At 44.0% G+C, this 11,445-nt stretch overlaps 1 protein-coding gene across 2 annotated transcripts in view; it reads right to left on the bottom strand.

Moving 5' to 3' along the window:
• The window catches only part of ly75 (lymphocyte antigen 75), a 29,578-nt gene extending 18,133 nt beyond the window's left edge, over positions 1-11,445 (bottom strand). Inside the window, exons 1-11 of one of the 2 annotated variants that reach the window (XM_031558949.2) lie at positions 10,779-11,445; positions 8,367-8,750; positions 5,462-5,650; positions 4,379-4,534; positions 3,656-3,769; positions 3,051-3,197; positions 2,294-2,482; positions 1,883-2,037; positions 1,491-1,595; positions 1,153-1,241; positions 361-518 (exon numbers count right to left, since the gene is read on the bottom strand). In XM_031558949.2, the coding sequence (XP_031414809.1) occupies positions 361-518; positions 1,153-1,241; positions 1,491-1,595; positions 1,883-2,037; positions 2,294-2,482; positions 3,051-3,197; positions 3,656-3,769; positions 4,379-4,534; positions 5,462-5,650; positions 8,367-8,750; positions 10,779-10,881 (1,789 nt within the window). In that variant the 5' untranslated portion in view covers positions 10,882-11,445. Of the gene's footprint in view, positions 1-360; positions 519-1,152; positions 1,242-1,490; positions 1,596-1,882; positions 2,041-2,293; positions 2,483-3,050; positions 3,198-3,655; positions 3,770-4,378; positions 4,535-5,461; positions 5,651-8,366; positions 8,751-10,778 lie in introns of both variants that reach the window. The other variant, XM_031558948.2, reaches the window with a different exon arrangement.

Here is an 11,445-nt window from a genome sequence, read left to right as displayed (position 1 = left end):
AGGAAGTTAATTCACAATGAGCACTAGAAGCAAAAGTAAAAGAGGCTTAAAACAAACAAGAAGATTTTCTTGTAGCACTGATGTTACCAATGATGTGAATTCCTTACATGTACAACAAACCAAAGATTATTAATATGAATGAACCAACACCATCACCACCACCAACTAGAAAAACAACAATTTATTTATCACTTGCCAAGTCTAACAACACAATGTACTTTACAAACCAAATCTGAGGCATACAACAAAACAAAAAAAAATCACCAATAATGCTAGTAATGTAAACGATTCTGTGTCTGTGTTTGAATGAATCGTTGCATGTCTGTGTGTGTGTGTGTGTGTGTGTGTGTGTGTGAGTACCTGGTTCTCCATACCCCCAGTTGGTGAAGGTGACGTTCTCTCCGTTGGTCCAGCTGAACTCCCCGTTGCCCTTAATGTCCTGCAGGCCCGTCCAGACGTACTGGGTATAAGAGCTCAGGTGTTCCCTCAGGAGCCGGTTAATGAAGACCTGCTCAAACCTGCACAGACAGAGCATCAGATGTCAGCATGGACACCCACCATTCCTTGGAGTGAGTGCGAGTGCGAGTGCGAGTGCGAGTGCGAGTGCGTGTGCGTGTGTGTGTGTGTGTGGTTAAACAAGCTACTTCATTTGGGTTTAGGACACCACTCAACATGGTGAAGACAAGAACAGACCAGAAGATTTACAGCTTCGGTTACAACAATATATACAAATATTTGATTAAGTTTGGATAGAAAGTTAAGCTTTTCATCCTAAAATGCATTAATGCACTCAGGATTCTTCAATGAAGATGACTACATCAAACATTTGGCATAAAGTGTGTTCAAAGACATCTGTGTATCACTCTAGCCTTACCAACATTGTGGTATTCAAAGAATCTCAGAACTTTCCAACTTTCCTCTTAAAAGAACCCTAAACGGAACCCAGACTAAACAGCACTCAGGAAAAGCAAATACAACTAGCTAATGCATTTCGATGGAACACTTATCTAGAGGGGCTGTCATTTGGAATAGCTGTTGTAAATTCTGTGACTGTCTCACAGCCCCCCACCCCCGCCCCACATACACGTGGTGCTTCCTGGGCTTTGGAGTCATGGGGTAGCATCAGCAAGGCGTGCTGAATGTTGAGCTGACCTGTCATTGATGGTGAGATTGCAGCTCTGCTTGAAGGAAACGGGTTTGAGTTCAATCTTGTAGCAGGCATTACCATGTCTTCTCCAGCCCTGGGACAGGGCAAGCCAGAAAGGGGAGGGGGACAGAGGTAAAAAGAAATTAAAGAGACTATATCGCTGAGTATGTATTTGTAAGTCAAAACTAAAGAAAAAGCAGAGAGATATTTTTGTATTGAATGTGGGGGTATCAGGCTAGGTGACTCCAGTAAATAGAGAGATAGAGAGAGAGAGAGAGAGACAGACAGAGAGAGAGAGAAAGGGACAGAGAGAGTGAGTATGAGTGAGAGAGAAGAAGCTCACCTCCTCAAGACAGCCCTCATTGTGCACACTCGTGTTCACCACTCCCTTCTTTGCGCACAGGTACGTCAGTTTCACGTTACAATCCGTCAGCACCCACTCATGGTTCTGGGGTGAGATACAGAGAAAGAGAGTCTGATGTTAACAGCAGCTGGGTTCAATCAAACTCACCCATCAAAAAAAAAAATACAGCCCAGCACGGTGGATCGGACAGACATCTACATATTCCACTCACCAGAAAGAAATACATGAAAATAACACACTAATGTATCACCTTTACATCATTCATTTGCTTTGTGGCTCCATATTCAAAAAGTTGATCAAAGAGTTAACAGTCTATCAAGGGAAAAAAATGCAAATACACACAACACACACACACACACAAACAAACACACCTCGCCAGTGAAGCGTACGCAGGTTGGCAATGGGGTTCTTTGCTCAATGTGTGGGCTGCCTTTGGCCCAGTGTGTGTACGTGACGTTAGAGTCATCCTGCCACTCGAAGACCAGAGGGATGCCATTGCCCTTTAAACCTGTCCACATATCTACACCTACTGCAGAACACACACACACACACACACACACAAAAAAACACACACGCACCCACAAAACACACAACACACACGCACCCACAAAACACACACACAAAAGCTGTCTGTTAAAAGATGATCACACTCACACAGATAGAAATACTAGTCTGCAATGACACTGACAGAAGGATTATCTGTATGTACTGTATGTACTGTATGTGTGTGTGTGTGTGTGTGTGTGTGTGTGTGTGTGTGCGCGCGCGCATGTATTTCACACCTGATGGGAGTTTGACATTGAACATGAGCATGTCCTCCAGGCTGTGGATGCTGAGCAGGCTGGCGTTGTTGCTGGTACAGGACTCCTGAGCATGGGACTGGGTCATGGCATCCATGAAATGCTTGAGACAGCGGCCGTCCCACGGGAACCAGCCGTCCTCACACACTGTGGACTTGTACACCGTCCTCTCTACAGAGACACACAGCAGACCAAACAAAAGTCCAGTTGAAATGTTACACCGGTGGTCCACGAAAACATCCTGCCTGTACCAAAAGAAAATCTAGTTTGTTAGGCACAGCCAGCTCTGTCTCCTACTGGAAACTGAGATGACAGCATCTGAACTGCATCTGGCTGCGTTCACTAAACTATAGTGGCCAGCAGCATCACCCCAACAATCATCTTAGAAGGGGCAGGACACTGAGACAGAGACCCTTCAGAATGTCTAGTCCCAAACTAGCAGCTGCATTCATATAGCCCAAACCATGGAGCTAATGCCATCTTTAGTAAGGGAGCTGGGTCTGTAGATGATTAACCCAGATCTTTTTTTTATAAAGTTTATGAGCTGAATTGGAATTACTTCTGCATGATGATAATAAAAACTTGTGCTGACCTGAAAAATAAGGTCAGTGGACAGAGCAGTAACTTCAGGAGGAGGGTTGGGCAACATATCTGGTAGTCTCATTAACCCCCCCTGTTTGGGGTAAACTCTGTGTCCTTTGTTTCCTTCCTTCTTCCTTTCTTTCGTTCTCTCGCTCACCTGTAGGCTTGGTGCTGTTGGACTTCTTGCAGATGTACGGCAGCTTTCTCTCGCACATGGCATTCTCATAGTTCTTCTTATATCCATCCTTAGAAGAAGTCAACACGCCACAGTCCAACTCGCCCAGGCCGACTGGGGTGGGCATTTCTGCTCGGCAGTGCAGGAAAACACACACACACAGATTCAAACATACAAATATACACACACACACACACATACAGAAGAGCACACACACAAACACACAACGATGCATTCACACACAGAGATGGGGAAAGCATACAGACACACACAAACACATACACAGTCACGCATACAAACAGAAACAAACAGTGGGTCATCTGGCTATGTCTACCCTTCCATAAAAGAGACCATTCAAGTAGTTGACTTGTTATTCAATCTCAACAACAGGCCCTACACACACACACACACACACACGCACACACACACACGCACACACGCACACACACACGCACACGCTGTGTACAGCCTTGACCTTATTGACAACAGTGGCTTCTTTGTGTTAGTGTGTCACACCAAGGCAAGATGGCTGCTTTATCAGACAGAGGTTTCTAACGCCAAATGTTGATATCTGGAATTACACCCACCTGGTGCCCAATTTACCACATACAGTGGAGATCCGTCAGACCACTGCCACCCCTCTGCCCAGTCCATTTGGTTCAGTCCGATCCACAGCTTGTCAGGGAGGTCCATTGCCTCCACTTGGGATACAGGAAGGTGAGAGGAAAATGGGGGTGGTCAGGAGGTCAAATTTGACAAAATCCTCAAAACAAATTTATTTTGAAAGGTGGTCATTTGAAAGGCCTTGAGTCTTCAGAGATAAGCCCCTTGTTACAGTACTAAGCTAGTAATAGCTAAGGTACTAAAATCATTTCGGGCTAAATATATTAAGCAATGCAGCAGATGTTCCAGACAACCTGGCCATTTATCTTCAGTAAAGTCAAGCATATACCGTAATGGTGGAACTTAATTTCCTCTTTCTGTGAAACAATTTGTGAAATGCGACACCATTCAGTTTATGTGAGTTGGTGTGTCTGTGTTGTGAGAGTATATTTGTGAATCTATACACATGTTTATATGTGTGTGGGTCTCCTACCTGTGTGTGTTAGTCTGTGTTAATGTCTGTATGTATGAACACTTATTCGTGTTTGTATGTTTGTCCTTGCTTGAGTGTGAGTGTGTGTGTATGTGAATTTAAGCCAATCAATGCTTACAAGTGTACAGGTGTGTGTGCATGTGTGTTGGGGCTAGTATAGGTTAGTCAGTGCTTGTGGGGAGGGGTTACGTGTGTGAGTGAGTGAGTGACTCACAGGCTTTCAGCTCTGCCACACTGGACACACTCAGCAGGTCTCCCCCCTGACTTCGGCACGAGTCCCTCGCCTGATGCCAGGTGACAGCTGCCGTAGCAACAGTCTGGTAGCAGTGTCCATTCGTGGAGCTCTCCCAGAGAGTGTGGCAGCCTTCCACTGTCAGGGCACAGACTTCACAATCAGAGCATAGAACACAAACAGCCTACACAACCAGTGTGTATGTGTGCAGTGTGTGTGTGTATGTGTGTGTGTTTCTGTCTGATTGCCTACATGCTACATCTGCCTTTCACACACAGGGCTGTGATGCCAAAATATTTGCCAAAATATGGATGTCAAAATATTTGTGTGTGTGAGTGTGTGTTGTTTTATCATCGCTGGCTTTCATTTCCCCTTTTCTGTGTGCCGTTCCTGTCTTCTATCTGCTGACAAAGGTCTTGTGGCTTTGTTTTGGTGAGCGGAAGACTCATGCGAGTGAAATCATATGGGTGGAATGCACCCTGCACTGAACAGCAGGCACTTCCATCCCCCGACTCCCTGAGAAAGATCAGGCGTCGCCTCTAACTTTCCATAAACACTCCTCTGCCCCCTCTCTTCTTCTGCTCCTCTTCTCTTCTCTCCTCTCCTCTCCCCTCCCCTCCCTTCTGCTGTCCTATGTGACCTCAGGCACCTCAGTGACAACACACTCCTCAGGAATGCTGACAGCTTCGAGCTCTCATTGGAGGTTCTGTCACGTCAGTGAAGTCCTTATGCTCTTCTTTTGTAAACACTAAATCGGTGTGTGTCTTACACGGTCACCGTGTGCTGCCTCAGTGGATAAGCTATCTCGTGGCAGAAATAACAATGCTTTCCAAAACCAGGGGGAAAAACACACGCACACACACAGACACACACACACACACACACAGTGTGTCTACATCATACACACAGATACATTTACATATGAGTTTATGACAATTGTTTGAATGTCTATATGTGTCTCTATGAAATATATATATTAGCGAATGACAGAGCAAGAGTGAAAAAAAACAAAAAAGGAAATTAAACTACACTAGCAACACACGAAATGGAAACTTAGTCACTCACCATTCTGGAGGCAGAAGCCCCACTTCCTCTGCTGCTCGAAGTTCATGGTGGAGGAGCACCAGCTCAATTTCTCCGGAAGATTCTCTAGGTCAGGTTGTCCCGGGAGGCAGCGATGGTGCCAAGTTCCGTTATAGCGGAATGGAAAGACACAGGGAGAACCCAAAGCATTGCCATCTTTAGTATGTATTGCTGAATGGGGAAAGGGAGATAGATTGACACACAGAGAGATAATTAGGATTGACAGTGAGACTCTTGCAGGGTTCTACCTCAGGTCTAATCAATGTATGTGGATGAACAAAGTTGCCTAGTGCTGTTGGCCTATGTGGTACCCCACAAACTATATACAATAAACACTATATACCCCATACTAAATCAAAATCACATCAAGGCCTCATGTTGTTGCACTGTTTAACTTGCTGCAGAGGAATTTAATCCAACCATCTAATAGCCAGGATGCCCTTAGAATAGATTAGATTAGGTTAGATTCAATGTGTGCAGAGTACAGGTACAAAGCCAATTAAATGCAGTTAGCTTCTAACCAGAAGTGCAAAAATACAGCATTATTTACAGATAAGTTTAGGAAAAGTAAGTACTAAAGCATAAGTGATGCTATATCTTACTATATGTACAGTGGTGGACAGTGGAGAGTTACAATATACAAAATGTATATATGTCAAATACATATATACAGAGGAGAAGGTTGTGGGTACGGAATGAACAGCATATGTACATCTGGCTTAGTATGTAGAGTATAAAACAATATATGTACAGTTGGTTAGATGTACAGTACCATTATTTGAACAGTGTAGGTGTTTCAGACTATGCAAAATCTGAATAGTGCAAATGACATGATCAAGTACTGTAAACAGTGCAGTAATGTGTACTTGATTGCTGCATAGCAAAACTGCTACGGCTCGGTTGGTTGTGTATATTCACTGGAAGCCTGCCTATATTTGTTTTACAGATTTGGTTTTTCTATTTTTGCCGAGAACTGCTTACCTCACGCCGAAACTCTAGGTGACTCACGAATGCAGCGTGACTCGGGCCGCGACTGAGACAGGTGTCGCGCTCTATTCTTTTAACGTGGGCCTCGCAATGAAGAACAACAGGAAATGCAGCTGCCACACGCAGGCACGCAACGCATGCAGTGTGCAAGAGTTAGGGCATCATGAAGGAACTGGGTGGCAACACTGCCTTTAGAAGAAACTTTAGTTCCTTCAAGGCGTCATAAACATCCAGTGTGCTGTGCCAAATACAACACTTGAGGGACAAGAAACCTTCTAAACTGCCGTCGAAACTAACAGGGCATCCAGAGGGAACCCACAATCAGACAGAGAACAAATACGTAATGCCCCTTCACCAGTGGAAGAAGTTGGACTCATCTACCCTCATGTCCTGTAGATCAGGTCAAATAGAGACTGTGTTTATTTATTGCCAGTAACTCATTCAATCGACAGGAACTAAATAGGGGTCTAGGAACTGTTGACATGTAAAACACATCAATATTCACAGACTTGTTTATGTGAAAAGTCATCATGATGATCACAGACAAAAATTGAAAATGAACTGCAATAAACACACGCAGACACACGTTCACTTTAAATTGAGGCCGGTGAAACTAGGAGCAAAACAGGCAGGTTTTGGAGCTAAATTAGAAAAGAGCATTATCAGAGAGCCAGAGGAGAAGTAGGTTTGTATGCCACCAAGACACAACAGGGAGAGACAGGGACAGACACTTTACTGGGAAGACTCTGCTGTAAACAATGTTTAGAGCGAGGAACTACTTTTCACAGCAAATATCACGTTGGAATATCGACAGCAAACAGGCCAAAATTGCTTGGGCAGAGACCATTCTGGAATGATAGTGTCCCTTCACAGTTTAGACAGCTACTGAAAAAGCAGGCACTCATCTAGCTAGGATTACCATCAATAAATCAACAGTCAGGCTTCTCTGATGCCAAAGACCTGTTTGTGTTTTTTTATTGCCTCCCCTTCTGAAGCCACCATGCCCTGGGAATTTGATTGCGCCATTTTCTTTTGCTCGTATTTCCGTATTCTTCGAACTGCCTGAAAGATTCCTGGCGCCCTGATTGCAGTTGGGTCCTCTTTTTACCCCCAAAATAACTGACCAAAATAGCAGAGGCCCAGGGAGGAAAGCGAAAGTATCGGGGAGTGAGCTCAACGTTGGGACTTGCAGGGACTTTTGACGCCTCGGCGATGCCCAACCCCTAACGAAATCTAAACAAGAAAACAAAACGAAACGTGTTCTCTGACAATCATGCCGGTGGATACATTTCCCAACAGTCAACACTTGCTAAAGCACTCGTGAAACGGAAGAAATATTTCAAGTTTTTCTTGCCAGTCTGAGCAGTGATGAATAAAGGTCACATTAGGCCACTGACTGCCTTCACAGGGTACATATCTCATACTGCATATCTCATCGCATTGTGTACTGTACTGGTCTCATGGTCAGAGTGGAATGGATAAGCAAGTCATAACATGAAGGCATGAGCCAAGGTCCTGGTTGAGGTGTCATAGCAGCAAAAGAAACACAAAAACATACAGATTGCTGGTGAGTGTGCCCATGTGTGCGTTTACCCATATTGAATATCAAGATACTCAATCAGGTTGGATGTTCTAGGAGGGATGATTGGATGAGTATATGTTTATGTTTTTTTTTGCTTGTCTCAAAGTCAGAACTATAGATATTCCAATGCACTGAATCCATCGCAGTATATGCACAGATTCGTACTGTGTTCATGCATTATTGTCTCTGCAGCAGCGAATGTATATGTTTTTGTTCACCAATTTTTTTTCTTCTGTTTTGGTCGGTCACTAAGCTTGGGAGTGTTTGCGCAAACGCGTGTATGTGTGTACAAGTGAGTGTGTGTGTTATAAGCCTTACTCTTGTATGGCTGCTGGCAGATGTTCTCCTCCGAGCCTCCTCGTCTCCAGGCATCGGCAGGCTTCCGCTTGGCCACAACGGCCGCCCCAGCGCCACGCGTCAGGCCCATCTCGTAGTCGGTGTAGATGGCCTGGCCCACGCACAGCCACTTGAGCATGGTCCCCTTGGAGTCGCAGTCGGACAGGGCCAGCGTCTTGGTGTGCACCTCCAGGCCCAGGCAACGCGACGAGCCCACATGGAAGAGCCGGTGGCTGGAGCCCCACTTCCACAGCACGCCTGGGCCCACTGACGTGGTGCAGTTGGCCAGACTGAGGGACTGTGCTTCCGCACTAACCCCGAGACACTGACTAGTGTTCACATGCTGGATGGTGAAAGCATCGTCGTCTATGGATGAGACAAAGCTGGTTAGGGTGCTAGGTGATCAGATGTACGTGCTATTAGGAGAAGTAACAGATGAAAACAGAGGTATAAGCATTGCGGTATGGACAGCAACTGTGAAGCGACCATGTCAGACACACATAATTAGTATATTAACAAAAGAAGAGTGCTATGACCACACTTGCCAGACGGTTGCCTAAGAGCTAAAGGCTGACCTAAAGGTCAACCTGACCGCCTGATAGATGTTGCTGTGCCAGAAAATATGAATCAGCTCAGTCAATGTCAATGGAAGATATAGCATCTTTTAGCCTAATATCTGTAAAGAATAAATAAATATAGATTAAACTGTTTTGTCCTTCCCAACATCTCCCACCAGTGCAAAGTATTCTTTGAAAAAGTTCTACCAAAGACTGTGGACACAGTTTCTCATTGTGTGGTTGCTATCCTGGCTCTGTTTGTTGACAGTGGCATGCAACAATCATGAACTTTCAAAGGTAAGGCAAACTGAGTCCACGACGTGGGGACTTATTTATGACAACAATTCAGATCTGATTCGTCAGCTGCAGAAGTATGTCACACAGCAGGTCAAGTTTTATAAGGCTATTGCAGTCAGTTATAGCCACAGTGACAAGACAATCTGAATCAGTGAGCCAGAAAGCAAGAGAATCAATACCCATGTTGCATACAGCATCCTTGACACATGTAGAGGATGTTTGCAACTATAAGGTTGCAAAGATGACTAGAAATATGACAGGATGGAGCAGTAATATGGCCCTATGCAATTCCATATTTTTCGTTTTATTTTTCTCTAGATTCGTTTTTAGCTGTTTGATTATCAACAAATCATATGCCCAATCAAAAAATGTATTCAGGACGTAGTCTACTGTGCTTTTACACACACATTTTAATCAGGTTAGGTGATATACCTATGTTGTAATAGGGTAGGTAGTGTAGGGTAGCATTGCTAGTATAACCCCGAAGACTACAAATACAGTTTAATTTACTATCATTGTCTATTTAATTTCATAGAACGAAAAAAAATGGAAACGTATTTAATGGGAGATTTATTTCCTATTTCCGGTTACAAGACCTGTACTGAGTCAGTAGGCCACTTGTGTTATGATGGACTACGTGTACATTGTGGGTTTTAAGGTTGTTCTAAGAATATTCAGATATTCGTAAATGTTGCAAATTCCGCGTATAACTGTTTCCCTGAAATCCGTGATTCCGTCCACGTTTTCCGCCTCGCGGGAATCATAGGGCCCTTCAGTAAGGAACCACTTTTTTTGTGGGGGTTAATTTCCCAAAACACGGAACAGCCATTATTCTCTTTCTATTCGAAGACTTATGTTGAGCAATATCCTAGGTGATTTGGAAATTTTGGGACCGCCCCGGCCCCTTTCAAAACAAGCAAAGTAACTCAATTACACAGAAATAGGATTAAGCTGTGGGATCAGCTGCTTCATACTATTCAGACACATTCTAAAAGAGCACATGACAGTTTTGATTCACGGGGTTCAATAGAGGACCTGGTGTAGATTCCTTTAAATTGAACACTCTTTTAAACAAACTAGGGCAATAACTCAACACTATTCAACATAATTCACAACTTTTCTGTTATCGTCGCCAAGCCTTTGTTCTTAGCTGAGTAAATGTCATAATCGTAAATGGGCAGCAACTGGGCCGTATCGGTCGCATTTCTATCTAGCTTTTAAAACGTTACATAGAAATGTAGCGGCATGACCACAGATGCCCACAGACAGCACACATAAAATGAGAGACGAACTCTGTTAGACTAACTGTGAATCATAACTGCGATTACTTTACTTCTTTCTCATGTGCCTGCCGAAGTTTAAAATGGAGTAGCCTATGCTATCCGAGGCGTATACAAAGCGCTCACAACAAAACAATGTAGCATCCACACACGCGCACTGAGACAAACTTTCCGGTTGGTTTGGATTCGCTCCATCGTTATATTAAGGATTTAAAGATTTGAATAAGGTAAATGCGAACTTTTCAGACCGCTTTACTTACCTAAATTCCCACTTGGTGCACAATATCCAAAAGAACTGCTATGTCCACTAAGAAACGCAGTGAATACCACAGTGAATACTTTAGCTTGTATGTTCCAACTCATAATTGAGACAATAAGAAGTGAAAGTCCAGCTACGCATTTACGAAGTGTGCTCCACTTCGATAACCTGCCAACTAGAATTTAACCTACGTGTAAGTTGTTGGCACGTTTAGAAAGCATTTCAGTTTCGCTTACTGCACTTGTAAATGCGTGTCCGCGATTCGTCAGCTGTCAGACACGTAACAGTGGCAGTGCTCACGCCCAAATATTCAGAAATAGATTTTCCCAAGCTTCAATCATGTAGTCGAGTTTTTCTCTGGGTGAAAGCAAGCGAACTTTCACACTTCACAGTTTGATACAGCCGGGCTACTCTCTCAGTATGTCAATATTAGTGCATTAACGGGCTACACACCGACCGCATTTCCACTGCAGGACTTATGCCGACGGCTACGAATGCTTTGTCAAAAAATAGCCAGCCAACCAACATAAGCTAATGCAGTGCGCTTGAATAATTATTCAAGTTCTGGTCAATAACACTCTGCATACAGTGTTACAATCTCGTCTGGACTAGACTGGAACTATTATGCTGATTCACGGCTGGTAGGCATCGGTCACAGGCAGGCAGTT

The sequence above is a fragment of the Clupea harengus genome, chromosome 21 (assembly GCF_900700415.2).
Source record: "Clupea harengus chromosome 21, Ch_v2.0.2, whole genome shotgun sequence".
Taxonomy (NCBI): domain Eukaryota; kingdom Metazoa; phylum Chordata; class Actinopteri; order Clupeiformes; family Clupeidae; genus Clupea; species Clupea harengus.
Note: the sequence above shows the minus strand (reverse complement) of the source record. Positions and strands in the feature narration are given on the sequence as shown.